This window comes from Raphanus sativus, chromosome 5, assembly GCF_000801105.2.
Source record: "Raphanus sativus cultivar WK10039 chromosome 5, ASM80110v3, whole genome shotgun sequence".
Taxonomy (NCBI): Eukaryota; Viridiplantae; Streptophyta; class Magnoliopsida; order Brassicales; family Brassicaceae; genus Raphanus; species Raphanus sativus.
In genome coordinates, this window is record NC_079515.1 from 31,974,731 (window position 1) to 32,001,906 (window position 27,176).

The 27,176-nt window shown below is 33.8% G+C and overlaps 6 protein-coding genes across 9 annotated transcripts; 2 read left to right on the forward strand and 4 right to left on the reverse strand.

Moving 5' to 3' along the window:
* Positions 1–6,315: 6,315 nt before the first annotated feature.
* Positions 6,316–7,692, reverse strand: LOC108859723 (glutathione S-transferase F4). Of its 2 annotated transcripts, none has more exons than XM_057010558.1 (4): positions 7,617–7,692; positions 7,372–7,514; positions 7,137–7,185; positions 6,316–6,990 (listed from the first exon to the last, which is right to left on the reverse strand). In XM_057010558.1, the coding sequence occupies exons 1-4, from the start codon at positions 7,648–7,650 to the stop codon at positions 6,533–6,535; spliced, it is 684 nt and encodes a 227-aa protein (XP_056866538.1). In that variant the 5' UTR covers positions 7,651–7,692; the 3' UTR covers positions 6,316–6,532. The 2 variants fall into 2 exon arrangements, with proteins under 2 accessions (XP_056866538.1, XP_056866537.1); XM_057010557.1 differs by having other exon boundaries at positions 6,316–6,999.
* A 1,945-nt stretch (positions 7,693–9,637) lies between these two features.
* LOC108859225 (glutathione S-transferase F4-like) lies at positions 9,638–11,239 on the reverse strand. Of its 2 annotated transcripts, none has more exons than XM_018633106.2 (4): positions 11,113–11,239; positions 10,808–10,950; positions 10,463–10,511; positions 9,638–10,352 (listed from the first exon to the last, which is right to left on the reverse strand). In XM_018633106.2, the coding sequence occupies exons 1-4, from the start codon at positions 11,204–11,206 to the stop codon at positions 9,811–9,813; spliced, it is 828 nt and encodes a 275-aa protein (XP_018488608.2). In that variant the 5' UTR covers positions 11,207–11,239; the 3' UTR covers positions 9,638–9,810. The 2 variants fall into 2 exon arrangements, with proteins under 2 accessions (XP_018488608.2, XP_018488607.2); XM_018633105.2 differs by having other exon boundaries at positions 11,098–11,200.
* A 2,493-nt stretch (positions 11,240–13,732) lies between these two features.
* On the forward strand, positions 13,733–15,754 carry LOC108863416 (thioredoxin reductase 2). Its single transcript, XM_018637837.2, has 2 exons — positions 13,733–14,780; positions 15,450–15,754. Exons 1-2 carry the CDS (start codon positions 13,748–13,750, stop codon positions 15,518–15,520), a joined length of 1,104 nt encoding a protein of 367 aa, XP_018493339.2. The 5' UTR covers positions 13,733–13,747; the 3' UTR covers positions 15,521–15,754.
* Positions 15,755–18,347: 2,593 nt separating this feature from the next.
* Positions 18,348–20,449, forward strand: LOC108863390 (plant intracellular Ras-group-related LRR protein 5). The gene is made up of 2 exons (XM_018637800.2): positions 18,348–19,982; positions 20,068–20,449. Exons 1-2 carry the CDS (start codon positions 18,513–18,515, stop codon positions 20,182–20,184), a joined length of 1,587 nt encoding a protein of 528 aa, XP_018493302.1. The 5' UTR covers positions 18,348–18,512; the 3' UTR covers positions 20,185–20,449.
* LOC108863391 (uncharacterized) lies at positions 20,399–22,273 on the reverse strand. Of its 2 annotated transcripts, none has more exons than XM_018637801.2 (7): positions 21,746–22,273; positions 21,393–21,434; positions 21,241–21,307; positions 21,098–21,147; positions 20,985–21,014; positions 20,837–20,899; positions 20,399–20,748 (listed from the first exon to the last, which is right to left on the reverse strand). In XM_018637801.2, the coding sequence occupies exons 2-7, from the start codon at positions 21,417–21,419 to the stop codon at positions 20,587–20,589; spliced, it is 399 nt and encodes a 132-aa protein (XP_018493303.1). In that variant the 5' UTR covers positions 21,420–21,434; positions 21,746–22,273; the 3' UTR covers positions 20,399–20,586. The 2 variants fall into 2 exon arrangements, with proteins under 2 accessions (XP_018493303.1, XP_018493304.1); XM_018637802.2 differs by having other exon boundaries at positions 21,705–22,273.
* A 114-nt stretch (positions 22,274–22,387) lies between these two features.
* On the reverse strand, positions 22,388–23,278 carry LOC108857795 (probable E3 ubiquitin-protein ligase ATL44). Its single transcript, XM_018631807.2, has one exon. It carries the CDS (start codon positions 23,143–23,145, stop codon positions 22,573–22,575), a length of 573 nt encoding a protein of 190 aa, XP_018487309.1. The 5' UTR covers positions 23,146–23,278; the 3' UTR covers positions 22,388–22,572.
* Positions 23,279–27,176: the final 3,898 nt, after the last annotated feature.

The following is a 27,176-nucleotide window of genomic DNA, read 5'->3' on the forward strand; positions in this document are numbered from 1 at the left end:
AGTTCTAAATGCTGAGAGATAGAGAGAGAGAGAAAGAGAAAAAAAGGAGAGGAGATTGATCTTCTGAAATTCTACGGGATTACAGAGAGAACAAGAAAATAAGAAGAGAGGGAGAGCAAAAAAATAGGAGAACATGGTTATAGAGATAGAGGGAAACGAGGTTTCAGAGATTTGTTTGTTAAATACTCTCAAATCTAAGTAAATCAATTTAGGAGGAAAAAAAGAAAAAAAATACAGAAGGAAACAAATAAATTTTTATAGTACTAAAATAATAACATTGAACATATTTTGTATTATTTTAATAAATACTAATAATTTAAAAAGATACATGCGTCAATTATATAATTTATATAAATTCATGTAAAATTATTATTTTGTTAAAATGATATATATTAATTATTACACACACACATATATATATATATATATGGTGACATAATTTTATATTAATAACATTGAATTTGAACTAAATGTTTTGACGTAACTACCACGGACTACAAAATTATATTGACTGAATTGTGTTAATATCATTTATTTATTGATGCAAATATTTGTTTCTTTTATGTAAATGATGTTAACTTTGTATCATTTCTATAAGTGATACTAACACAATTTTGTATGTGTATCAGTTATTTAAGTGATGCCAACCCATATTTTGTATCATTTTTCCAAAAATGATGTAATCGAATGTAGATTTATATCGATTTTGCTGAAATGATGCTAAGTAAATTAATAAAACATCATTTATTATAACTGATGTTATAAACACATATTTTGTATCATTTGTTAATAAATAATTCAAAATAGTATCACTTATTTTTCTGATACTATTTATGTGATGCAATCCAAGTGTTTTTTTGTAGTGTTTGACGGTGTTACTGAATTAATGAATCTATAATATAATGAGGCACTTGAGGCTCTCCTTTTGCGCCACGTCAGCATTTTTAAAACGTGTGGGCTTTAATTTTTTCTATTCTGGACTTTAAGTTAAAACACATACATAGTTTAGGCCCATATCATAGATTATTATCTTGCTTCCCCATTCAACCTCGCCGTCCACGTTTATCATAATCTGCAAACCTAATGATTTGCAAACAGAAACGTCGACATCACCGTCTCTGTACCCAAACTCTAACACTGTCTTTCCCACCTCTTTCGGCGTCCTTATGCCGCCCCGGAATCCACAGCTCTGTTTCGGCCGGCGAGATCACAAAAGGATCCATCGAGGATGTCCTGACATATCAGATTCGACATTAGAGAGGGAGAATTCGTCGCGTCTCAGAACCTAAGAAAATGAGAGAATCTTCTCTTCGTTCCTCCTACTCTTATAATCAGTGCTGATACCGTAAGTTCAAAAGCGTTGAACTTTTATCTAAACTTGCAATAAAATCATGAGCTTTAGATTCCTTTCATGGGTTTAGGTGTGTACCAATGGTGAGGCTGGTGAAGTGATGAAACGTGATGAGGTTCCGGATTGACCTTTGCAAGCTACTTATCTTATAAGTGAAGCGTCTTCAGAAAGATTCTAGATGGTTTAACTACATCTCTGCTCTTCCGAGAAAACCTCGCTTTATAGTGGTAAGTTTTCCTTTTTTTTTGGCTTTTGTTTACTGAACTTTAGAATATTCTTTCCAGATGATGGCATTAGTCTTAGTTTTTTTGTGTACTGTTTTTCAGGATTCGGACAGAAATTGATATGTACTTAGAAGCTTCACAGATTCGAGAGAACATGCAATCGAAAGAATCACTAATGTTGTTTGAATGTGAGATATTGCATTCTCTTTCCTTCTCTTAACTGCTATTTGTTGTGAAGAACTTTACCAAGTTCACGAGCAGGTAAGAACTGATATTGTTGTCTTCAGCAACTGGAATGTTTGATTATCTAATGCTAACATATGTACTATATGCAGTGGAAACCTTTCTGTTGTCTTTATCAGCAACCGCACCAGTGGAACTAGCACCATCACAAACATCGTCTACAAAAACGCATTCAATGACCTACCAGAAACAACCGGTATGTTAGCTTCTGCTTTTAACAAAAAAACTGCATAAGTACTTATACTATTAAGCTTTGAAGAAATCACAAACACTAACACTGAAAACAACCATTACTTAAAATCCATAAATACTCTGTGTAATAAAAACTACCGATCACCTCTCGCCTCCTGCTAACCATTCAAAAGCAAATTTATAACATATATACATTCAATCAGCTGAACTAAAAATTAACTCAACAGACAACAAATCAGTTCAACTAAAACTATACACCACGTATAGCAATTTAACAATTTTCCAACTTTATTATGTAGGTATTGATGATGAAGGCCAAGATGTGGAAAAAAATCAGTGGGTTGAGCGTAACACAAATGAGCAAAGGTAAGCAACTCTGAACAATAAACCAAAAACCTTACCTTTATAGATATATTACACCACTAAAGAACACAATCATACACAGGCAAAGGAGAAAAAAATCAGACACTTTTCCGACCTATACAAGGGCGGGAACTTCACGAAGAACACTTCACTTACGTCTCATATGGATTTGGGCTTCCAGGCCCACCGTCGAGCAAACTAAAATAGTTAGTTTTCTAGGAATAATATAACTTTTTTTTAAGTCCGTAGATGCCCAAACAAACTCATCTCACTTGTGAAGAATGCGACAGAGGCATTTAAAAAGATAATCAATATCTTATTTTCTTTTATTTTCAAACTTTATTATAAAATGATATTTATTAATCACATGTTTCATTATTTTTTTTATTTTTTTCTTAATACTCGAGTTTAGTGACTGAAAATCAAAATATTGTAAATATCTTTTTCCTCTTTTTTGTCCTTACTAATTTCTAATTGAGTTGTCTCTGCTGTGTCCAGTATAGAGTCTCGCTATGAAAGCTATGGTCTACGTGCTTGATTTCTCCAACATAACAAAAAATCACCTTATCGTTAGATGAACATTATTTACAAACAACACGTAAACAACAAACAAATGAACTCCCTTAGACTCCCAAACTCAATTTTATTTCATTGCAACACTTGGAAAACATACACCACAGCAAAGAACAACATCAACTCCACATATGTATATAAAGCAATCCCCGACCCCGCGCTTGCGCGGGGGTTTCACACCTAGTTTAGTGAAATTTAACGGAATTCAACTTTAAAGTAAAATCCATTGTTATTGGATTGGGTATTTCTTATATGAAATTTGAAATGCACTAAAATCACTTGTTATTCAATTTCCATTTGATTTTGTTAGAATTCAATTTTTAATTTTTTATTATACGATTAATGTGATTGTTTAATATCTTTTAATAATATAAAATCAAACAAAAAGAGTTAAGATACAAAAAATGTTATCAAATATTTTTTATTCATAATCATTAATTGTCATATCGTATACGTTAATTATATTGGGTATTTCCGTAGTTTCTATTTAAGAAAAGTACGAGAATATTTTTTTGCAAATTCCTACGTCTCTTCGTTCGTGCTTCCTCTTTCCATTATTCCATGTCCATATGTTTTATATTTATGGAGAATAATAGCATAAAAAGATCTAACTAAACCAAGATGTTCATGATTTTGTTAAGCGAGACGAACTTCCAATCTAAAATCAAATGGTGATAAGTGAAGTGACTCATTTATCTTATATATTACTAAAGATTTATTTCAATACTGATGTGAGATACTTTGTGTTTAATACGGTCATTCGAGATGATGATTCTTTGAGTGTCAATCTCATAATACTTCTCCAGCAAAGATCGATGGGTCAAAATTTGGACCAAATCGATATAGATCGGGTTGGACTGCATGGATCGGATTCTGATATCATGTTAAGCTAAATGAGCTTCCAACCTAAAACCAATTGGTGATAAATTGAGTGGCACATCTATTTTATATATTAGTAAGGATCATTTCCAATACCGATGGAGACACTTTGTGTTTAATAGTTTTCATGTTGTATCTTTATATCCCTTTTAAAATTGTACACTTCCTTAACCTCAACTCCTTGATTGGTTAAATTTAAATACATCTTATGGCTCAGATTAAACCTTACATATTGTCAACCAAAGCTTACTCTTTTAGTTACTTCCTAAATATTTTTCTTTTGATATTGGACTTTACTCTGGAATACCCACACTACCTTCTTAGAAAAAGGTAGCTATAGAGGTAGAAAAAACCTTATTGCATGTCAACCAAAACTTCTTGGAATAATGATACTCACATTATTGGAAACAAAAAGAACGAGTAGAAAACGAACGTACAGTAATAAAATAATAGGAATGAAAAGAAATAGTTTTCCTTCTCAAATTCAATAAATAATAGTTTTATTCTTTATTTTTTTTTTAAAAGGAATGAAAGTGAATAAGTAGGAAACAATGGGGGTGATTGGTTTGGTTGTAAGTGTAGAAAATTTATTCTAGGATTTAAGCTGTAGAATTTTTTGATTTAGTTTTAAGTGATGTAGATTTGAAATTTATTGCTGCAGCAACATATTTTCTACAGCAAAAAAAAAAGAAACTTTAGAAAATAAGGTAATTACAGTCATTTTCTCTACATTTTTGCTGTAACTTTAAAATCAATATAAAACATGATTAGTGATTTTAAAGGTTGTAGGTAAAAATTAAAGCTAAAACCACCTCTTACAACCCAACCAATCACACTCCTTGTGAAATTTTTTGGGAATAAGTAGGAAACAATATTCCTTGTGAATTGAATATTACTCCCTGATCACCATTCAAAGCCAATATGTATCCTAATGGACTCAATTATAATTATTGTCTTTTTTTTGTAACGGTTAATTATTGTCTCTAACTAGATTAAATTATTATTTTATCCCCTAAACTATATTTACGAAGTGATTTTGCCACATGTTCTCTCTATAATCAATTTCACAAAACAAATATGATATGGCTACTGAAATTGATAACATGGCTTGCAAGAAATATGGCATGGATAATTTCATTTAATGCTGATATATATTTTTGGAAAACTTTTTAAAATATGTCAATAACTCATATATTATATTTAATATTGATTTATATTTTTGGTAAAGTTTTTAGAATATGTTAGTAACTCATAAATCATCCTCTAGACTATATTTGCGAAGTGATTTTGCCACATGTCCTCTCTATAATCAATTTTGCAAAACAAATATGACATGACTACTGAAATTAATGATATGGCTTCCAAAAAATATGACATGGATAATTTCATTTAATGCTGATATATATTTTTAGAAAACTTTTTAAAATATGTCAATAACTCATATATTACATTTAAAATTGATTTATATTTTTGGTAAAAAATTTATAATATGTTAATAACTCATAAATCATCACTAAAATAAATATATTCAAATATGACATTTTTAATTTCGAAATATTATTTAGTTTTACTTTTATAACTAGGTGTTTAGACCGCATATACATGCATAAAAATTTAATAATTACTTATTAATATATATTAGTAAAAAAAATTTAGTTCTTATTAATGTTTCCATTGGAAATTTGAAGTATTATATCTTTCTGAAATTTATTTGTACATTATATACATTGATAATAAATAAATCTTCAAAATAACTCAGTATTCTCTTTTTAATTATAGAAAATAATATTTTTACTTGATAAATATTTAGTTATGTGTGTTCTGTTTTTGAATTTTTAATTTTCTTATTAAAATATACTTTTTAGATAACAACACGGTATATATAAGAATTATCTTTTTTTATTTTAAAATATATATTTTAGAGTTTAAATAATTCTGATTATTATTAATTTTAATCAGTTATTTAATCAAATAGATTTTAAATTCTTTTTTATTTTTTACTAATTTATATAATTTATTCATTAAGGATAAAACCGATATTAACCAGTCTAACTTTTAACGAGAGATTTCCATTGCGAAAATCACTTCTCAAATAATAGTATAGATTATACAATTTTTATTATCTAAAATTTTCAAAACTTTCTGCATTTCAAAAAAGTAATAAATTTTTAATCATAACATCATTAGTTTATTTTAGATATATACAATTTTATATGATTTTTAGTAATTTTGTACAGGTTGAATTAATACATTTAACCAAAATAAAGGGATAAAAATTATCTAATATTCTAATTTTAAATATATAATATATATTCTTAAATATTTTTTAAAAATAAAAAATAGTTTATCTTAATTTTATGCTTAATTAAATGATATTTATATTAATTATTGGTAAAAATAATAAAATATATAATATTGGTAATTTTCATTTTTAAATATAATTTAAATTTTAAAAAATTTATCACTGCACATGGTGCAGGAAAACAACTAGTTCACTTTATTTATATACATCATGCATACATAAACCAACACACAACGAATCTCAAAAGATGCACCCCACAACAGTCAACAAACAACAATTAAAAGCTTACTTTAGCAACAACACAAGCTTACAAACAAACACCGCAACACAACATGCATTCTCACACAAAGTTTTCTTTTGATTACTAAACCATGACTTAACTTGATCATAAGACATCTTGAGAGCTTATCCGCTAATACCATACCAGGACATTTCTTGATCACAAACCATCTTACAAGCCTCTCTACCAGTAATCTCATCCACCCACATACGTACTTTAGGTCGATTTTCCAACATTTTTTCCATCGAACTTCCCAAAAGGTATTGTATGTTAGGTAAGTGGTGAAGATCAACCAAAGTAAAGGTATTACAAGCCAAGAATCTAGATTCTCCGAGTCGTTTTTCATAGACATCTAGAACTTTCTCTAGACTACCCTCGTTTTCTTCGACGACCGCGTGGTCAGTTTCTAGACCGTAAATAGGTTTAATAACTTGCTCCCAAGTGAGTATCGATGCCAATGGATCGAACTGGTGAGCTTCGATTTCCATCCACATTGTTAGTGTTGCCATTGTCTTGTGGCTTTGAAAATTCAGAAGCTGCGTGCCTCTTGTACTATGCACATATGCAATGTATTGTGTGATGGCTCGAGACTCTATAAGGAGAAATTTGAAACTGAAATTAGTATGAAAATAGATTTAATACTATAGCAAATGATATTATCACGCAGCTTAACGTCTTAAGCTATGCACATATGCAATGTTTATTAGTGCGTAATTTAGATTAAATTACCACACAGCTTAACGTTTCCATCTTCAAAAACTGGGACTTGACCAAATGGCTGCATCAATAACAGCATTGTTAAACCATGAAATCCTTGTGTTACAAGTAACTAATCACTAGCTGAGTGTCGAAGATTCATAATCTATGACAAATATGAAATATATATGTAGAAGATTCATGAAGTCGTTCGTTCTAGCATGGCTACTAAACTATATTTCTCATTTTTGGCGACAAAATTACTAACGTTGAGAGAGAGGAAAGCTTCACTTTTGTGTTCACCGGTTTTCAAATCAACAGTAATGGGCTCGTAAGAGAGCCCTTTCTCAAGGAGAACAGCGAGGACACGCCTTGTGTTGGTGGAGAAAGGATCGCCATGGACCTTGTAACCTTCTCACATTAATTAATGTAAAGTTAGAATAATCATATATAGAAACGAGATTCAGAGATGAAAATCATGCATATCCTGTTTTATTAGTATTAGTTTATTACCAAAATCAGATTTTGGCATTAGGTTGGAGACCATGTTCCAATGCTAGATACTTTTATAAAGGGTTTTCAACTCAATGATGTAATATAAATTACATAAGAGGGATCCCTTATATAGGATATTTAACTATATATACTTTCTTCCGCAATACAAAAGCAAGGAACATCGTGCTTCTACTGACATTCACGTAAAGAGTCGACACCTTTCTTGTGTAACAGGAGATGAATCGTTTTTTTTTTTTTTGATAAAATCAGGAGATGAATTGTTCCAGGATACAAATACAAACAAATGGATCGACAGTTTCGAATAATAGTGGATTCCTAGTTTTTTTTTTTTTTTTTTTTTTTTTTTTTTTTTTTTTTTTTTATAATTATATATATTTATAGATCGACCCCGAGAACGGGAATTCAGATTCGGTTACAAAACTCGATTTGAACAAAAACTCCTAATTCAGTCTATTACATTCTAGCTTCGCCCACCCACTAAACCCGACACATTCCACTAGTCCGACTTTTGAAATCCTTAGGAATCAGTTACCGTTCTCAACCATTGACAATGATCTCGGGAAGGTGAGGTTCTCCTTGTTTCCTTGGATGCCGGGACTTCCCTTGTCGTCTCTGGAGTAGCTGGTTTCTGATGATCACTTCGAGACAGTGTAACCGTCACTGCCATGACGCACGAGACAAACTTTAGAAGTGAGGGACCAAGACCTTACCGAGAAGCTCGAGAACCCTTACTGAACACACTTCCAAGCTGCCAAAAAAACTGAAAGAGCGGATTGTTATTGACGCCACCACCAACCCTCTGAACCTCCACAAACCTGCAAGGAAAATCAAAACCACTACCGCAAGAGAGCCAAACGTCTAAAGCGGCACCGGGATGTGGTCGAAGATCAAGTGGCGACTCGGAGGCGGTCAATGACTCCCCGAGAACCGCCTCCACACTTGTGGCCTACCGAGAACCAGTAGCCAAAACCCAGCTGAAAGAGCCCAAATCCGGAGTCGACGGAGAGAGCTGATCAATGAAAACGCTAAGAGGTCAAACCCGAGAGAAATAGCTGCCGCTAAAGCCTGGGAAGAGAAGGAAAAGCGGCCGTCACAAGGATGCTCAAGGTGATGCCGAGTTCAAGACAGTCTCCAGAAGCCATAGACGACCACCGGAATCCACCGCAACGGCAGATAAAACAACCTAGAAACAACAACGTAAAGCTTGATAGAAACCAGTTGTCAACTCCTCCTGCACAGTCTGGTTCTAGCTTCACCTCCGAAACAGAGAGCCGGAGCTCACCTCCAAACAGAGAGCCGGAGCTCACCTAACCACCGAGGCAAAGGAGCAGTCCGCTCCGACACCGAAACAGGACCCGCATCCAATACCCGAAAGAAGATCGATACAAACTTCACCACGGCAGAGACCACCGCAAGCAGAAGCAGAGATCGAACCAAACACCCTTAATAAACGACGACAATAATGGACCAGATCTGAATGGAAAACGAACCAGTCCCAACCCTAAACGCCGACCGGTTGCCAGCCATCGCTGCTACTACGCGCTGAGCTACCAAAGAGAGCACAAACTTTACCCGACAGAAGATCCTTGCGCAGAGGACGACCGACGGACTCAGAATCGCAAACCCAGAAACTCAAGCAAGGCGGAGAGTCCGACATGGACAGACAAGCGGCAAAAAGAAACCAAGGAAGAGAGGAGAGAAGGACCCCCCGGAGCCGGGCACTCACGCGACGCTCACGCGCACGACGCGACGCCGGACCGGAGGGAGATCTGAAATCGCTTTGGAGGTCTTAGAGAGAGAAGGGATAAGGTAGAAGAAGACGACTTTTATTACATGTATGATTTTGGATTCCTAGTTTTATTATCCAAACTTAATCGGAACCGAAGAATACAATATGAAATTCAAGTTTGAGAAAATATAATTTAGAAAACAAGTTAACTTTTAAAACAAGTATAATTATAGCTTCCATAATGGACATTATTTGCTATTCATAACCATTAACAACTTTTTTTAATTTGTCCTTTATTTATATACATCAGACATACATAGTCATAAGCCAGCACACAAACAAATCTTATAAGATGCATTCCACAGCAGTCAACAAACAACAGAAGCTTACTTTAGCAACAGCACACGCTTACAAACAAAAGACACAAACACATTCCCACACAAAGTTTTCTTTTGTTTTCCTTTATTTCCTTTGCTTACCAAACCAGGACTTTGCTTGTTCACAAGGCATCTTGAAAGCCTTTCCCGTAGTATCATCTTTCCTTTGTTTACCAAACCAGGATTTTTCTTGATCACAGGCCATCTTCCAAGCCTCTCTACCAGTAATCTCATCCACCCACATACGCACTCTTGGTCGATTTTCCAACAATCTTTTCGTTGGAGTTTCCAAAAGGTACTGTAAATTGGGTAAGTGGTGAAGATCAACCAAAGAAAAGGTATTACAAGCCAAGAATCTAGATTCTCCAAGCCGTTTTTCATAGACATCTAGAACCTTCTCTAGACCAGCCTCGTTTTCTTTGACGACTGTGTGGTCAGTCTCTAGACCGTAGAGAGGTTTAATGACTTGCTCCGAAGTGAGTCTTGATGCAAATGGATCGAACTGGTGAGCTTCGATTTCCATCCACATTGTTAATGTTGCCAGTGTCTCATCGCTTTCTAAACTCAGAAGCTGTGTGCCTCTTGCGCTATGAAGATATGCGATGTATTGTGTGATGGCTCGAGACTCTATAAGGAGAAATTTGACATTTGAAGTTAGCCTGAAAAATAGACTAAATATAATAGCAAACGATTGTCAGGATGTTGCTTATTTTAGTACGTAATTTAAATTTAATTACCAAACAGCTTAACGTTTTCATCTTCAAAAACTGGGACTTGACCAAATGGCTGCATTGTCAATAACAACATTGTTAAAACTTAAAATCCTTGTGTTAAGGTAAATCACTAGGTGAGTATCCAAGATTCAGAACCTATATCGAACAATTAATAAATATATGTAGAACACTCACCACGAAGTCCTTCTGTAAGCCTGATCAAATAGGTGGACTAGTAATAACTAGATGAAATTTCGAACATGAGAGTGGAGTACATCAAGTTAACACAGACGAGAAATTGACCTTGATGGATAAATCCCACTCTCAAGCTACTAATAATCTTTAGTTTTTGGCGATAAGATTACTTACGTTGAGAGAGAGGAAAGCTTCCCTTTTGTTCTCACCAGATTTCAGATCAACAGTAATGGGCTCGTATAAGAGCCCTTTCTCAAGGAGGACAGCTAGAACACGCCTTGTGGCGGTGGAGAAAGGATGGCCATGAACCTTGTAACCTTCTCACATTGATCAGTGTTAAGTTATAGAATGATCGTATAAACGAAATTCAGAAATGAGAAATCATGCATATCATCCTACATTATTCTGAATTACTTGAAGTCAATCAAAATTACCAAAAACAGAATTAACATCTGAAGTAGGACCTATATATCTCTTACCGAGCTTTTTCACTTCTGCCTCACGCTTCCGACTTGGCATTAGCTTGGCCACCAACCTCCTGTAGTCCATCGAGAGATGATTTGTATAGCTCATGATTAGCCAGTGATATTTATACCTCAAAAATACACTGTAATACCTAATATATTATGTATAAAAGCGAGGAACATTTGCTTTGACTGACATCCACGTAAAGAGTCAGCACCTTTCTTGTGTTACAAGAGATGAATTGTTCCAGTGATACAAAGATAAAAAAAGAGATTAAGAGTTAGGTCCTGACCACAATCATCGATTAATATACATGAGCATTTCCTAGTTAGTTTTATTATGAAAGCGCATTGCTCTGTTACATTTGATTAAAGTTCATTAATTTTTCTACACCAAAAGAACTGGGTTTTAAATCCTAAAGAAATTAATTATACAAATTAATTAATTGAGAAAAAACTTAGAGAAGATTTTCACCATCATGAATCATATGTAATATTTTCATAATTTGTTAAATAAACAGTTAATATACATTTTAAATAACATTTATATAAGTAAGCTATTTAAGAATTGTTTATGAGTTTTTATGAGTAAAGATATTTATTTCCATACCTATTACTTTCTTTTCTGGTGATTTTGATTCTTCTTACTTATTTTTGAGAAATAATACCAATTTTTTTTATATCTCAGTATATCCTACTTACTTCATTTCTTTGATAAAAATGTTTTGAAAGTATGGTACTGAAGTTCTTAAACAAAATTAAAATTTAACAGTTTTTTACATCCTAATTTACTGTTATTAATTTATTTTAATTAAAAGATATTATTGTAGAAATTTATTGGAAAACAAATTCTGTATTAGTAAGGCGCATGACAAAATGAAAGTATTTTTTTGTTAGGTTTCAAAGATACATTTAGTTTGAAACTGAAAGAATATTGTTTTAATATATTTAATTCAATGAAAAAATAAAATCTATAAATTTATTTTTGGCGTATATTAGTATACAGGTTTTATTATATTTTTAGCAATAAATTTTTTCTTAATTTTAAAATTGTTGGGTTTTAAATATATAATGAGTTCAATTTGTATTTGTCATATTTAAAACTAAAACTGGTTAATATAATTTATTTAAATATATATTAACCAACATGTATAATTTAAAATGATCTTTACTTCATATATTATTTAAATATGCTCTATTTGATTATTTTGTATTCTAAGATTTTATTAAAAGTAATAACGTCAAATCATGTTTATATCATGTATCTATTTTAATAAGAGATAATTTTCTCTTATTTTTAGATATTATTATTTAATATAAGATCTTTTTGTTAAAACATAGATATTAAAAATAAAAACATGTTAATATTTTTGTATCTAAAAAGTATCATTAAAACTAGAAATTTTAAAAATACTCAACTAATTATAAAATAGACTGTTAAATATGATTGAAATTCCATATAATTGGTTACATAGTTTTTATTAGATAAAAAATTATCTAAATACATAAAAATATCTTATATTTTGAAACATTAAAATTTTAAATATATTTTATTCAGGAACGTAGAGAGTATGTATTAACCTTTTACTTTATAAGGTAATCACAAAGTATAATCATCAAAACTCAAGAAAAAAATCAAACCATAATTAAAACATGAAGTTTTTATTTCTTAAATAGCTCCGAATATATATCAAAGTGACCAAATTAGATTTTATTAAAGTGATAAATTAGTTGATTATTTATTAAAATAAATAAATATTAAAATAAAAAATAATATAATTAAATTATTTTTTCAAAAAATTTCAGTTTTTTTTCTTAACGAATTCTTTGTTTAAAACGTTATTTTCTTAAAAATTTAGAAAATCATCATGAATATGTATGATATCTGAATCTGCAAGAAAAATTTTCCGAATTCAAGAATATCATAATAAACGTATAATTATATTTCTCTAATAAATTTATATGTATATTTAGAAAGGTAAATTTTAATCTGTTTAACATTCTTCTGAATGTGACTTATATGCATATTTAAATATGTATAATATCTCTATAAAATAAAAATATCAAATTTAGAAAGATCTTCATAAAACATTAGGAAGATGTTATACATATTCAAAATATTATTTTAGTTTAAATTCAATAATATATTCATAAAATATATTCATGAGTGTCTCCTAAATATACATTTAAGAATGTATTTTTAAATGAACATTTGTGAAAGTTTTTCTCAGTTTTATGAAGATACTATACATATTTTTCAATATATTAAGAAAATATGAAACATATTAAGCCTAATTGGTTTAAAATATTTTTCTAAAGAAAAAATCGAAAAAGTGTTAAAATAAATTTTGAACAAAATCAAAAATTTAATTTAAATATTTATTTATTCAATATATTTATAAGAAAACATATAATTGTCTAATACTATTTTGACCAGTTTAACTTTAGTTTAGTTGAAGAACAAAAACATGTTTTGAAACTATTCAAAACCATTTTTCTTTGAAAAAATACTATCTTAAATATAAAATAATAATTTTTATTTTAGGAAAAATGAAAATGGGTCGGTGGCAAAATACCAATTGGTTGGAGATTCAAATAAAGTGTATCGTATTATACAATTATTACATGTGTGTTGGTCTGACTCGTCTGTATGAGCCAATTAAAGTCTATATTAAGCAGAGCAGGAGCCCTTCTACTCGGATCTACCCTCTCCGCGTCTGCTCTAAACGCGCCGTATCTATCCTCCTCCTCCTCCGCCATGGAAACTCACAAAACCAAGGTCTGCATCGTCGGAAGCGGCCCCGCGGCGCACACGGCGGCGATCTACGCGTCCAGAGCCGAGCTCAAGCCCCTCCTCTTCGAGGGATGGATGGCCAACGACATCGCTCCGGGCGGTCAGCTGACCACCACCACCGACGTCGAGAACTTCCCCGGCTTCCCGGAAGGCATCCTCGGCATCGACATCGTCGACAAGTTCCGCAAGCAGTCTGAGCGCTTCGGCACCCAGATCTTCACCGAGACCGTCACCAAGGTCGACCTCTCCTCCAAGCCCTTCAAGCTCTTCACCGACTCCAGAACCGTCCTCGCCGACGCCGTCATCATCTCCACCGGAGCCGTCGCGAAACGGCTGAGCTTCGCCGGATCCGGCGAAGGCGCCGGCGGTTTCTGGAACCGAGGGATCTCGGCCTGCGCCGTCTGCGACGGCGCGGCTCCGATCTTCAGGAACAAGCCTCTGGCGGTTATCGGCGGCGGGGACTCGGCGATGGAGGAGGCGAATTTCTTGACCAAGTACGGGTCTAAGGTTTATATAATCCACAGGAGGGACACGTTCAGGGCGTCGAAGATCATGCAGCAGAGGGCGTTGTCGAACCCTAAGATTGAAGTGGTTTGGAACTCTTCGGTGGTGGAGGCGTATGGAGATGAGAGCGGGAAAGGCGTGCTTGGTGGTCTGAAGGTGAAGAACGTTGTTAGTGGTGATGTGTCGGATTTGAAAGTGTCTGGGTTGTTCTTTGCGATTGGTCATGAGCCGGCGACGAAGTTCTTGGATGGGCAGCTTGAGCTTGATGAGGATGGGTATGTGGTGACTAAACCTGGTACCACTAAGACGAGCGTGGTTGGTGTGTTCGCTGCTGGAGATGTGCAAGACAAGAAGTATAGGCAGGCCATCACAGCTGCAGGAACTGGTTCGTTCTCCACGTCTCTTCTTTTTTTTTTTACATTTCTAGGAAATGAGATAACTTTTTGGGAATCATGACTGAAGTATATCACAGAGTATCTGATATTTGACTGTTGTTGCTTAATAGAATTGTGGTTTAAGGAACCCTTTTTTGAAAGTCATTAGCTTTTAGTGATGGAACCCTTTCATTTGCTCAATGTGTTTTGCTTCGTTTACCATTTCATTTGTGAGACCATTTTAAGTGGTTTCAGGAGTATATTGTTGAAGTGAACAATTTTAAAAAAATTGTTTGACGCTCTGTTCAAAATTACTTGGGTTTTTGAAAGTCATTACCTTCTTATGGTGGAGCCCTTTCATGTTCTCAAAGTGCGTGGCTTTTTATATCATTTGATTCACTCAAGTAGTTTTAGACATGATTTTGTGTTTGCTATAGAATGATCATGAGTGTGCGGTTAAAGTCGTTAGCATCTTATAGTGGAACCCTTTCATGTTCTCAAAGTGCCTGCCTTCATTTATCATTTGATTCACTTGAATAAGACATGTTTATACTACTTGGTTCCATGTAATCCAATTTACAACCTTTATGACATTGATTACCTTCAAATGTTTTTTTTTTTGCGGTTTTGATGCAACCACATTCTTAAGCGACTCTGATGATAACTACTGGATGCTGCAGGGTGTATGGCGGCCTTGGATGCAGAGCATTACTTACAGGAGATTGGATCTCAGGAGGGTAAGAGTGATTAGAGAAGATGTAGGAGAAGGACCCAATTATAAGAAAAGCTATTTCACCAATAAATGGTCTTTAAAACAATCTGAGGGATTCTGAGTAGAGTTTTATTATGTGCGTTTGCAGTTGGAGTTGAGTCTGGATTGTGTGCCAAGTTGTAACTCTTTAGTAGTCACAGCTTGGACCAAAATTGTTCTTGATTTATCCCTCAGGTGAGGGCTTTTTAGTTAATTTGATTATGTTTTATTCCAGCTTAAATTGATTGGTAGTCTTTAGAGCTCGAGAAAAAAAGAAGTTTTAAACTCTACAGTAGTTGTATCTTCTTTCTCTCTACCTCATGATCACATGAATCAATAGTCATAAGTCTTTGTTAAGGTTTCTTGTGCTCTCAACGGTGGAGCTACAGCCACCGGATCTCCCCTCCTGCGAGAAATTGATTTCTCTGCACACTTCTGATCCTCATTTTCCATTTCCTCGAAAAGGGGCCTTCAAAGACTCGCTATTGTCAGCTTTAAGTCTCGTTCCTCTTCTTTTACTTGCAAGTGCTCTTGTTCTTTTTTTTTTTTTTTTTTTTTTTTGAAACACAAGTGTTCTTGTTCAAACACTCAAATGTCAGAACAATCTTTAATTGTTTCTTCAGTGGTTATGGAAGAAGCATAAAACCTCTCTGCTTGAAGCCTTAGAGAACATCAAATCTTTCTTTTTTTTTGAGAAAATCAAATCTAGTAAGTGATGCCTGCAATTTTGTCAGAGCTTGATTTGGTATTTCAAGAAACTAGTATAAACGGTGATTGGGTGTGCAGAGCTTACCATTCTCGGATTCGTTTCCTTGTTTCTTAAACCTTTTGAGAAATATATACATCCTCGAGATCTGCGTTCCTTCAAAAGCTGCTCTCTCCATGTTACCATATCCATTTGAAGCACACAAAAAACTCTCACTCGTCTCTTAGTAGACATCTTTGGCTAACTGGTGATACATCTCTGAATTGCAAAAATGGATCTGAGAATCTCATACCTTTGGAAAGGCTTGCACCAACTTCTCATCTTGTTCTTCTTACCCATGTTTCATATCATATATACTTTAATTAAAATGCTGCTTAGCAGGCTTAAGGTACAAGTAATTAAAGAAGCACTGACATAAGTTGGTTTCTAACTTATTTTCTCTCTAACCTCTCCTAAACTGATGATCACAAGTCAAGAAACAGGTGTCTGACGTTTTCTGTTATGGTTTCAAATGACGGCTTCAAAAGAACAAAAAACAATAAGAAATCAAACAAGTATCAAAGAAATTAACCAAAAAAAAGAAAGAAAAGAAAACCTTAGTGTAATCAGAGAAAGAAGGCAATGGAGTCCAAAAAAGCGGCATACTCTTACTGATCTTCAAGTAGGGAATTACAGAACATCTTATCTTCCTCATCTAACATCTTAAACATAGTAATTTGACAACAAAAAAACTGAGTCAGTCTTTCAGAATAAAAGAGATTGATGAACCATTATGATCCACAGTGAGCTTGTGTAAATGACATATAAAACCTTTCCAAAAAATTCAAATATCATCCACAAAAATTATTTCAATTTTATTTTACAACACTTACATTATATTGTTCATGTTGTATATGTATTTTAAAAAAATCATCGTTTAATTTCTTTTATGAGAAAACTGTTCTTGAAATTTGTGAATTCAGAATCGAAAATTCTTATTCTGTTTTGGAAATGGAAATGTAAATAAATTAGGGATAGAAAAGTTTCTCTTAAAAAAGTTTTTTTTAAGTGAAAAAAAAAAACTTCCACACCTTTTTCCCATAGTTTTTTTTTTTTTGCTTTTTGCTTAATACCACTTGTGCTCGTGATTAATTTGATTATTTGCTTCTTAATTAATGATCATGTTAGTGTACATTACTTTAAGAGAAAAGTTTCTCCTAAAAAAGCTTTTTTTTGAAGTGAAAGAAAAACTTCCACACCTTTTTCCCCCATAGTTTTTTTTTTCTTGCTTAATACCACTTGTGCTTGTGATTAATTGATTATTTGCTTCTTAAGTAGTGATCATGTTAGTGTACATTACTTTATTTCTCAAGTAGTAAACAAGACCTGTCCTTCCTTTTTCCAAGTTTTCGTCTTCTTAAAATGATCCCTAAAAATAATCTTTAAAACTAAATTCACTATCTAAATTATTAGAAAAATGGTACAGTAAAACATATATAAATTAATAATATTGCGACTACACCAAAACTATATTTTTTTATTAGTTTATAAAAATTATTAATTTATCGAGATACTAATTGAATCAAAACTCAATTTAAAATTATAAAATTATATTAATGTATAGAAATATTAATCTATCGATTATTAATTTAAAGAGGTTATACTGTATTTGTTTGCAAAAAAATACTTTGTCAATATTAATATTTTGTTAATTACATTGTAAAAGTGGCTCACTCGTGTCAAAAATAGTATAAAACTGCATTTGTTTGCGAAAAAGAATACTCCAGTAAAAAGGACCGGATAAAGTGGAAAGAACGTGCACACTGACATACGCCGCGTTCTACAGATAAGTAGATAACTGATCTAGAGTGACTCACCTTATTCATTCTCCTTCTTTTTAAAAATTTCTCATGGGAGTATTATACTAATTATTCATGTTATTTTATTTGCACATCATATAATATCGATTACGTTGCGGACAAAAAAAAATAACAATCATGTTAGTACTTAATTAAGGTTTACGTCGAGATAAACAAGATTATCATCAAGTCAAGGCAAAATAGAAAAAGACAGCGGAGAAAAAGTTGTCATCATACTAATACTATCATTTTCTAATTAATTAAATTAATTATTTTGCAGTTAGAGAGAGAGAGAAAGAGAAGAAGAAGAAAGAAAGAAGAATGAGAAGACGAAAGAGAAAACAAGATCTTAAGACAGAGAGATAATAATGGAAACAGCTGTTATTGTCTGAGGCTAAAACATCATCTTCTTCTCCTTCTTCCTTCAATTCTAGATTTTGGTGTTCCGATGGATAAACGTTCGGATTCGATGAATCAGGTGGCTGAAGAGATCATGAGAATCCACAGATCTTTGCCGTCTAGACCAGAGATCGACGACGTCGAAGCCGCGGCTTCTCTGATACAGAACGTCGACAAGGACGATCAGGCTCGCCTTGACGCCATTGACAGACAGGTCAAAGCCTCCGATGTTCCTCGGGAGCTTTTCGACGTGTTGCAGGAGATGAGGAGAGGTCTCGTTCGTTTCCAGAGCAAAGAACAGAAGAGAGACGCCGCCAAGGTTCTCGATCTCGAGTCTGCACACGTTGTGTTCGACGAATTGATTCAGAGAGCTTCCAATTGCATTGCTTCTCCTCCTCCTTCCTCCAATGTTAAGGAGCCAGCTCCAGTGGTTGTTTCTCCGGCGAGTTTGTATTATTCCGATAAGGCTCCTGTCAAGTCCAAGGAGATGTTCACGCGCGACGATACGTTTGTGACCAAGGTCAAGTCTTCGCTATATAGCGACGGTTTGTTAGCTCCTCGCAAGCCTCAGGCTTTGGATTCTACACTCGAGGCTAAGAAACTCAACGGTGATGGGGAGAAGCTGAGTCTCATAAAGCTTGCTACTTTGATTGAAGTGTCGGCCAAGAAAGGTACTCAGGAGCTGAATCTGCAGCACAAGCTGATGGATCAGCTCGAATGGCTTCCAGATTCTATAGGCAAGTTATTGAGTCTAGTTAGGCTAGATCTGTCTGAGAATTGCATCATGGCATTACCAGAAACCATAGGAGGTATGTTATCATTGACGACGCTTGATTTGTATTCGAATAGAATCAGTCAGCTCCCTGAGTCTATAGGAGATTTGCTGAACTTGGTCAACCTGAATCTTAGTGGAAACCAGTTGAAGTCTCTTCCATCATCGTTGAGTAGATTGGTAAATCTAGAGGAGCTTGATTTGAGCTCTAACGGCCTCTCTGTTCTCCCTGAATCCATCGGTTCTCTAGTGTCTCTCAAGAAGCTCGATGTTGAAACAAACAATATCGAAGAGATTCCGCATAGTATCTCAGGCTGTTCTTCCTTGAAAGAGCTCCGTGCGGATTACAACAGGCTTAAAGCTCTTCCGGGAGCTGTTGGGAAGATAACTACCTTGGAGATTCTGTCTGTTCGTTACAATAACATTCGGCAGTTGCCTACGACAATGTCCTCCATGGCTAACCTCAAAGAGCTGGATGTGAGTTTCAACGAGCTTGAGTCAGTGCCTGACAGCTTATGTTATGCTACAACGCTTGTTAAGCTTAACATTGGGAACAATTTTGCCAACCTGAGGTCACTCCCGGGGTTAATAGGCAACCTGGAGAAGCTGGAAGAGCTTGATATGAGCAATAACCAGATCCGTTACCTTCCTTTCTCTTTCAAAGCGCTTTCACAGCTGCGTGTTCTTAACACAGAGCAAAATCCACTTGAGGAGCTTCCAAGGGATGTAATCCAAAAGGGCGCTCAGGTTATTTCTCATCTCCAGTTTCTCTTTTGTCCTTTTGTGTGACATCTCTGTTCTTGTACATGATTGCTTTTTACCATCCTCACAGGCCGTGGTTCAATACATGAATGATCTCGTGGAGGCAAGAAACACCAAGTCTCAAAGCACAAAACAGAAGAAGAGCTGGGTCGACAGTATCTGCTTCCTCTGCAAGTCAACCAACTAGACAACAACAACACGAAGATCCTTTAAACCACTCTTGACAAAAAAAAAGTCTGACCTTTTATCATCAGGTAGATTTGTGTCTCACCGCTTTATGAAAGCTCAAACAAAGAACCCCAAATGTATACTTTGTATTCGTTCATACCTGACTGGTTTCCTGAGGTAAATGTAATTCAAATTCGTAATCTCAAAAGTGATTGTATTCTTGTTCCTCTTAATGTAATTCAATTCTTGTTTCCTTTTGATTTTACTAAAACCCTCTGCATACATTTGATACCATGACCGGAGTTGTGAATATGTTTAATGTCAGAACAAGAAGAAGATACAGTCGTCATATGACTTGCGTTTTTTGTCATATTGAGATCATCACAGCCTTCAGCTACTAAGTATTTAATTAGTTTAGTTCCTATTCTGTACCATCAGATCGTTTCTTCTCCTCCATTTCGCTCATGAAAATCCACGCAGATTCTTCATTAGATTCACACCACGTTTCCACAGGTTCAGGCTGCCTGGCTTTTTCAAGTTCTCTTTTATGCTCTTCCACAGTAGCTAGTTCAGCCCTGCAGACCTGAAGCATGGGAAGAGATTAATTACAGATAAAGTACAACAATACCTCCTTTTAAAAAAATCATCCAACTCTTTTCTTGTGTGTTTACCTGCAGTACATCGTCCAACTCTTTTCTGACTTCTTTCACATTAGCCAGCCTAGCCCTATAATCCTGAAACATGAGAAGACATAACAGGTCAACCAATATAACTATAGTCTTTTCAAAATCACATGCTTTAACACCATTCCTTGCTTACCTTTTCGCAAGACTTCGCTCTAGCCAACACCTGAAACATGAGAAAGAGACTTAAGAGATCAACTGAAACTGTATCCTTTCAACAAAAAAAAAAAAAAATCATTTCTTGATTACCTGTTGGGTTTGTTTACTTAACTCATTTGGATAAATGGTCAAAGCATTATCTGAAGGAAAGACAAACAAAACACACACATCAATCGCAAAACAACTGCTAGAATCATAACACTAGTCAAATGATGAGAAGATTTTGTACATACGCGTGCAGAACCCAAGACCAAAGAGTGCTGATACCTTGCAACCTCTCCACAATACTCCCCTCTTCTCCTGCAAAGAGAAAGCTCTTTAAAATCTAAGATCAGGCAAAAGAAGATGAAAACAAGAACAAAAGAAGGAGGACAAGTGATGATACCAATAAGTGAAAGAGAAAAGAGCCCATGATGTTCTTGACCCTCTGAAACAAGACAACAGAATCACCATTAACATATATCATAAGCAAGATAAAAACGCAACTTTCGCATGGAGTATTGTCCCCTTTAGGAGAAAAGCACGAGTCTTTAAGCCCTAAGCCCTAAAGCACGAGTCTTTAAGCACTAAAGCACGAGCGATCTGATGGGTCTACAGGACTCTGGACAAAACGACACTAACACAAACCCTAAGAACAAGACCGAACAACAGAAACCCTAACAACAAAGTCAAACGGGAAGGAAGGAAAGAAACAAACAGAGAAACGGTAGTGGCTGCAGACAGAAAACAGAGGTAGACCTCGAAATGTTGTGCGGTATCGAAGGAGATTAGATGTTCGGTCTGAGAAGAGTAGAAGGCAGTGAATGAAATCAAGCAAATGTCTTTGTGTACCGTTAAAGATGGAAACGCTGGACACAACAAAAAGGGAAGAGAAGGGGGGTTCGCTCGGTCTTACTCGGAATTAAATTTCTGGTTCGATTTGAAAAAGATTATGATTAGCTTTGTTTTTGTTTGGACAAAATCTAAACATTAATAATCAAAAACATAAATTTCACTACAACTTTGTATTACTACTTTTGAAAACTATATTTATTTATTTATTTTTTAGAAAAGAAGAATATACTCAAATTTCGCGGTGAATTTTGATTTGATTTTTCTGCGTGAACTTTTTTATTTACAACTTGATCTTTAAATTTTTACACAGGTATATGTGTTTTATAGCTTTTAACAAAATTATTAATATTTCATCAATACAATTATAAAATCATATAAATTATATTATATTCTATTAAAAACAAAACTTATGTATATAAAATAAAGTTGTATTTCCCTGGAAATAAATATGGTAGTTTTCTGGAGGGATCGAGGGGGCTTGGACTTCTTGTTCAGGTATCACATGGCCGTCTCCAGAAGCTGTCTAATCAATAATGAATTGATGTGTGTAATAAAATAATTCACATTATATAATTTACTATAACCTGGTAAATAAACATCAAGAACTATAAACTCCATCTAATTGATTTAAACACAAGAAAAACCACACAAAAAGATCTCCATTTCCTAATGAAACTCGCTTTACAATACTTTCTGAATTAATTATTCTGATTAACAAAGAAAAATTAGCGCTAAGGAAGAAAAGTAGGAACAGAGGAAGTGAGCTGCTGCGACGACGAGTGTTGGTGATGTTGATGATCTTTCATCTGACTCCCCGCCGTGGAAGCGTGACCGCACCGGTCACATCTCACCGGCCTAAGAATCTGGCGGCAAGAAGGACACGAGGACCTAGAGACAAGCCATTTGTCAATACACGCCACGTGGAAGGAATGGCCACAGAGAGGAAGCACTCTGATCTCTTCCCCGTCGGCGAAATCGCTGAGACAAATCGCACATTCCGTCGAATCTCCGCCGTCTCCGTCACCGGCGGCGCCGGAGGTTGGTTCCGCCGCGGTGAAGGTGGATCTCGGGAGAGACTGGAGAGCTTTCTTTTTCAAGCCTCTGTTCGCCGACGGAGAGTTTTCTCCGGTGGTGAACTGCCGGAGCCAGGCGCAGCGCACGATGGCGGCAAGGCCAGCTACGCATATGAGAGCGCATAGAAGAGCCGACAAGATCACCACCATGTCGGTTTCCGCCGCAAGCATCTGCTCCGACGGTTGTGGTGGCGTGGCCGCCGTCTCGAGGAATCTTGATGGTCGAGTCATTTTTTCTTTGAGTGAGTTTGAAGAGAAAGGAATGTGAGAGTGATGAAGATAAGAAAGGAATCTTGATCCACGTTATAATAGAGACGCACAATGATAGATACACATCTATACAACAATTTTTAAAAAATAATGTCTGAACAAGTTCATATAAATAAGGTATTTAATATTGAGCTATTAAACAAAAACCATATAAATATCAACGCACGAAATTGGACGGAAGTGAAATAAAATTAGATACTAATGATACTAATTATCTCAAAATTAATGGCTAAATTAGTGTTTACATGCAATTGTGCATCTGTTTAAATCGAATATTGTTGTTTGGTGTGGACACATAATCTGGTTGCAGCTTAAAAAAATAGTTTGCTCTCGACGAAGATGCATCTAACTATGTCCGACTACTTTGATGGATGAAACCATTTAAAATGGTAAGCATTCTTGTTAAAAAAAAAACCATTTAAAATGGTATCTTTTGTGTATTTTCAATTTAATTATGAGAACCTTTTGTGGCTGATGAGAATCGATGTTGAAATTATCACCGACTTGTTTCAATTTATTATACGTATTTAAAGAAGATGAGAGTATGTTTTTTTTTCAAAAAAAAGAGAGGATTATGTCAGTTAGAATTGTGTGTAATAAACACACTCCATTATTAAATTCGAGCTATATTTTTCTTTTGGTTATATATAAACTAAAATTGGAAGGAAACTTGGAGTAGAAAATAAAACAGAAGAAAGGATGGTAGGTGGATTGGTTTTATAGGTTCAGTTTTTACGAACGCATTACCGAAAGGTACAAGCAAGTTTCTTTCTTACCTAAACGACGAAACCAACCTTCGATTAGACCCTTTCTCTCAAATTTACAATGATTTTGATAAAATGATCTTTTTCCATAAGAAATGAAATCGCAAATGAAGAATCAAGCTAGTGGGAAATGGTGTTTAAAGTTGGGAATTTTTTTTTAAGTTCAAATATCCACTAAGATATTCAAGTTTATAGGATTTAAAACTAAATAGAAAATGTTGTGAAGGTGAAAAATAATGATGATAAAAGTAACATAGTGAGCCGTAAAATATGATTGGTACACCTTTTAACATTAGTTGAAAGATATTAAAACTTGGATTAGACAGTGGGGTACTAAGTATGTTTTTTTCGAAACCGAACGAACTAAACGATAGAAATTATCAAAAAAAAGTAAAACAATAAGTTCAAAATAATATATGAATAGCATAGTTATACATATATGATCATATTTAATTCCGGTTCCGTAGTAAATTTTATTCATAAGAACTTACTGGTTATAAATGTTTAGTCCACTCATATATATATAATCAAATGTTAAATTAAATAGAATAAATGTTATTAAACATAATTAGAATAAAAAAGAAATAAAAGATGCTATATATAAGCAGATCTAAACAAAGTTCAAATTTAATTAAGTCCAAAAAATTAACAACAAAAGATAAGATTTAATGCATGGATGACACGTTGTTTATCGTCGTGGCTTCATTTATGTAGAATCGAAAAAACAGAAATGGTATCGAAAATCTTAACGGATATTCCGTCAATCTCTACCTCCTATTCGATTGAAATCTACTTACATGGTCTTTTATCACTTCAAAATCCGCCAGTCATAAGGTTTTCTTCTATAATCGCCCGAAATTAACTCAAAAAAATGTTTTAGAGAAAAACAAGAGTTGGACCTTGTTGGAACACCACCTTTAGAGCAACTCCACCTCTTCTACGTTCTGCATCTGATTCCCAAAGCAAATTCCAAAACGCAGACCTTGATTATCATGGATATTTCACCTAAAACAAGATCGAAGATTGATACCATTTCAAAATCAAGGCTCCGGTATTTCCAACCAAGATAGAATTTCACATTCAGATCAACTAGTATCGAATCATAAGGAGCTTTGACAATTGAATACACATGATAAAATACATGTTTTTATACGTAATTCGATAAAATAAAATTATAATATTGAAATGAAAAATAAGTTAGAAGTAATTTTATTTTGAAGAAAAATAGTAATAAAATATTTTGTTTGTGTTTATATAAAACCTTTGTGGGATAACAAATACTCTATTTGTTTCATGGGTTAAGACATTGTTAAATTTTATGTTTTACTCTTATTTAATATAATTTTTTCTTTGGTTTTATTAATTAATGAATTAAAAATAAAGATAAAATTTGGCAAAATTGTTTTAATATGTATTGAAAATGTAAAACAACACTTATAATGAAATAAAAGTTAAAAGCTAAAACGACACTTAATATAAAACAGAAGGAATATCATGACTACGTAGATAACTTACTCTAATCGAGCTGAGTTTTGAAGTCTATAACTTTTGATGCAGGTTCGATAGCATGTGGTTGTTTTGGGTGATCATTCTCTAAATAAAGCTCGATATTCTATTTGCCAGTGTTCTTGGTTGCGGGTGTAGCGGTCTATCTTTGAAAGCCGTGGATTAAGTGGGTCTAACGAGCTGCTTTTAACTTCCTAATTTTTAAGATTTGGTAACTGGGTACGCCTAACTCTACCAGGTCCAATATTTTGTTTTAGCTGCAAGTTCGATTATGTGGTAGTGAAGGCTCCGTCTTTGATGCTTTCTTCCGATGATGCTGCTTTGCTTGTAGTTTATGTTTTTGTGTAGATCTGGATATGTGTTAAGTTTAATTTTGTCTTCTGTTTTTTGTTTTTCCTGTTTGTCTGTCAAAAACTTAAAATCTGGTAATAAATTTTAATATTTTTACCCCAAAAAAGTATAATTTTCATTAGAAGATTTTGATCTCAACAACCACTGATTATATTGCCAAAGTAACTAAAAACTACATACCAAATAATGATGCACATGTGCTTGACTGTCCCTTCAACCTTTTATTTCCAATCTTTTTTGCTCTGTTTAAAGTGAAGGATGCCTTTTAGTTTTAAGTTATCTGTGAAGTACCAATCACAGGGATTTTGTAAGGAAAGCTTTTATCGTCTTTAAGATATCAAATGATATGATACTTCATATCCCATGTGCTATCCCACCTGCGCATAGCGTATCCATCACCTATCTCAATTATTTGCATCATTATGAAATGGTATGGTCACTACCAAACATATATAGAATAAAGCAAACCGAATTTTTGGGTAGCTTTTCCCATCAGAACTTGATTTTGAAGTTTGGTATACATATATATCTTTAATCATGGTCGAATTATATATCAATAAAGAGTTATGTTGTTTCTATTTACAAAAGCGACTAATGTATTATAAATAAATTAATCATGGGTAATTTTATTAGAGTTTTGATATTATTTTAGACTTCTTTATACGTACATACAACACGGCTAAAGGGTTAACGACAGCATATTTTGGAAACAATGATCATTTCTTACCTGTTCATTTTGGATAAAAGGTGTGATAATGCAAAGGAGGATAGTAATTAGAATATCAATAATAGCACACTAGATCTTGCGCACGGATATTAGTTTTTATTTAAGAAATATAATACTTGTGCAGGACAACTATATTAATTAAATGAAATCAGATTGGACGATAAATGTGACCTCTAAATTTGAAAAGTGATTAAACTATATGGTAGAAAAAATCAAATTAAATAAATAGTTCTGTTTGTTATTAAATTTATCCGAAACTAAGTTATTAATTAAACAAAAAGTGAAAAAAGAAATTAGAAATCTAAGTAATCAGTTAAAAAAAGGCAAGAAGTTTTTTGTATTTCTTTTTAAATATAATAGATATAATACATGTACTTCGTCTATTTAAAATTACTACTGATATATATAATGACCATATTTGGATTTGTATATTTCGAGTAGTTTTATATAAACTTGGATAATATTGAATAATTCTGATAATTCTTGAAAATTTGAGGTTTGTTTTTTCTCTGGTTAAGGTGGTATAGAAGTTTTGGCGCAACTGAAAACAACCAGAAGAGACGCCATGCACAGTGGCGGAACTTGACATCCATTTCATAAGGGTCATAATTAATTTGTCATAATTAAAGAGTCATATCTGAGTT

Coding starts and splice junctions, on each gene's coding strand:
- LOC108859723 (XM_057010557.1), bottom strand. CDS start 7,650: ATGGTCTCCAACCTAATGCCAAAATCTGATTTTG. Junction 7,515..7,616: donor AATGCCAAAATCTGATTTTG/GTAATAAACTAA, acceptor TAATGTGAGAAG/GTTACAAGGTCCATGGCGAT. Junction 7,186..7,371: donor AAGCTTTCCTCTCTCTCAAC/GTTAGTAATTTT, acceptor TTATTGATGCAG/CCATTTGGTCAAGTCCCAGT.
- LOC108859225 (XM_018633106.2), bottom strand. CDS start 11,206: ATGAGCTATACAAATCATCTCTCGATGGACTACAGGAGGTTGGTGGCC. Junction 10,951..11,112: donor GGCAGAAGTGAAAAAGCTCG/GTAAGAGATATA, acceptor CAATGTGAGAAG/GTTACAAGGTTCATGGCCAT. Junction 10,512..10,807: donor AAGCTTTCCTCTCTCTCAAC/GTAAGTAATCTT, acceptor TTGACAATGCAG/CCATTTGGTCAAGTCCCAGT.
- LOC108863416 (XM_018637837.2), top strand. CDS start 13,748: ATGAGCCAATTAAAGTCTATATTAAGCAGAGCAGGAGCCCTTCTACTC. Junction 14,781..15,449: donor CATCACAGCTGCAGGAACTG/GTTCGTTCTCCA, acceptor TGGATGCTGCAG/GGTGTATGGCGGCCTTGGAT.
- LOC108863390 (XM_018637800.2), top strand. CDS start 18,513: ATGGATAAACGTTCGGATTCGATGAATCAGGTGGCTGAAGAGATCATG. Junction 19,983..20,067: donor TAATCCAAAAGGGCGCTCAG/GTTATTTCTCAT, acceptor CCATCCTCACAG/GCCGTGGTTCAATACATGAA.
- LOC108863391 (XM_018637801.2), bottom strand. CDS start 21,419: ATGGGCTCTTTTCTCTTTCACTTATTG. Junction 21,308..21,392: donor CTTTTCTCTTTCACTTATTG/GTATCATCACTT, acceptor TTCTCTTTGCAG/GAGAAGAGGGGAGTATTGTG. Junction 20,900..20,984: donor GAGCGAAGTCTTGCGAAAAG/GTAAGCAAGGAA, acceptor CTCATGTTTCAG/GATTATAGGGCTAGGCTGGC.
- LOC108857795 (XM_018631807.2), bottom strand. CDS start 23,145: ATGACTCGACCATCAAGATTCCTCGAGACGGCGGCCACGCCACCACAA.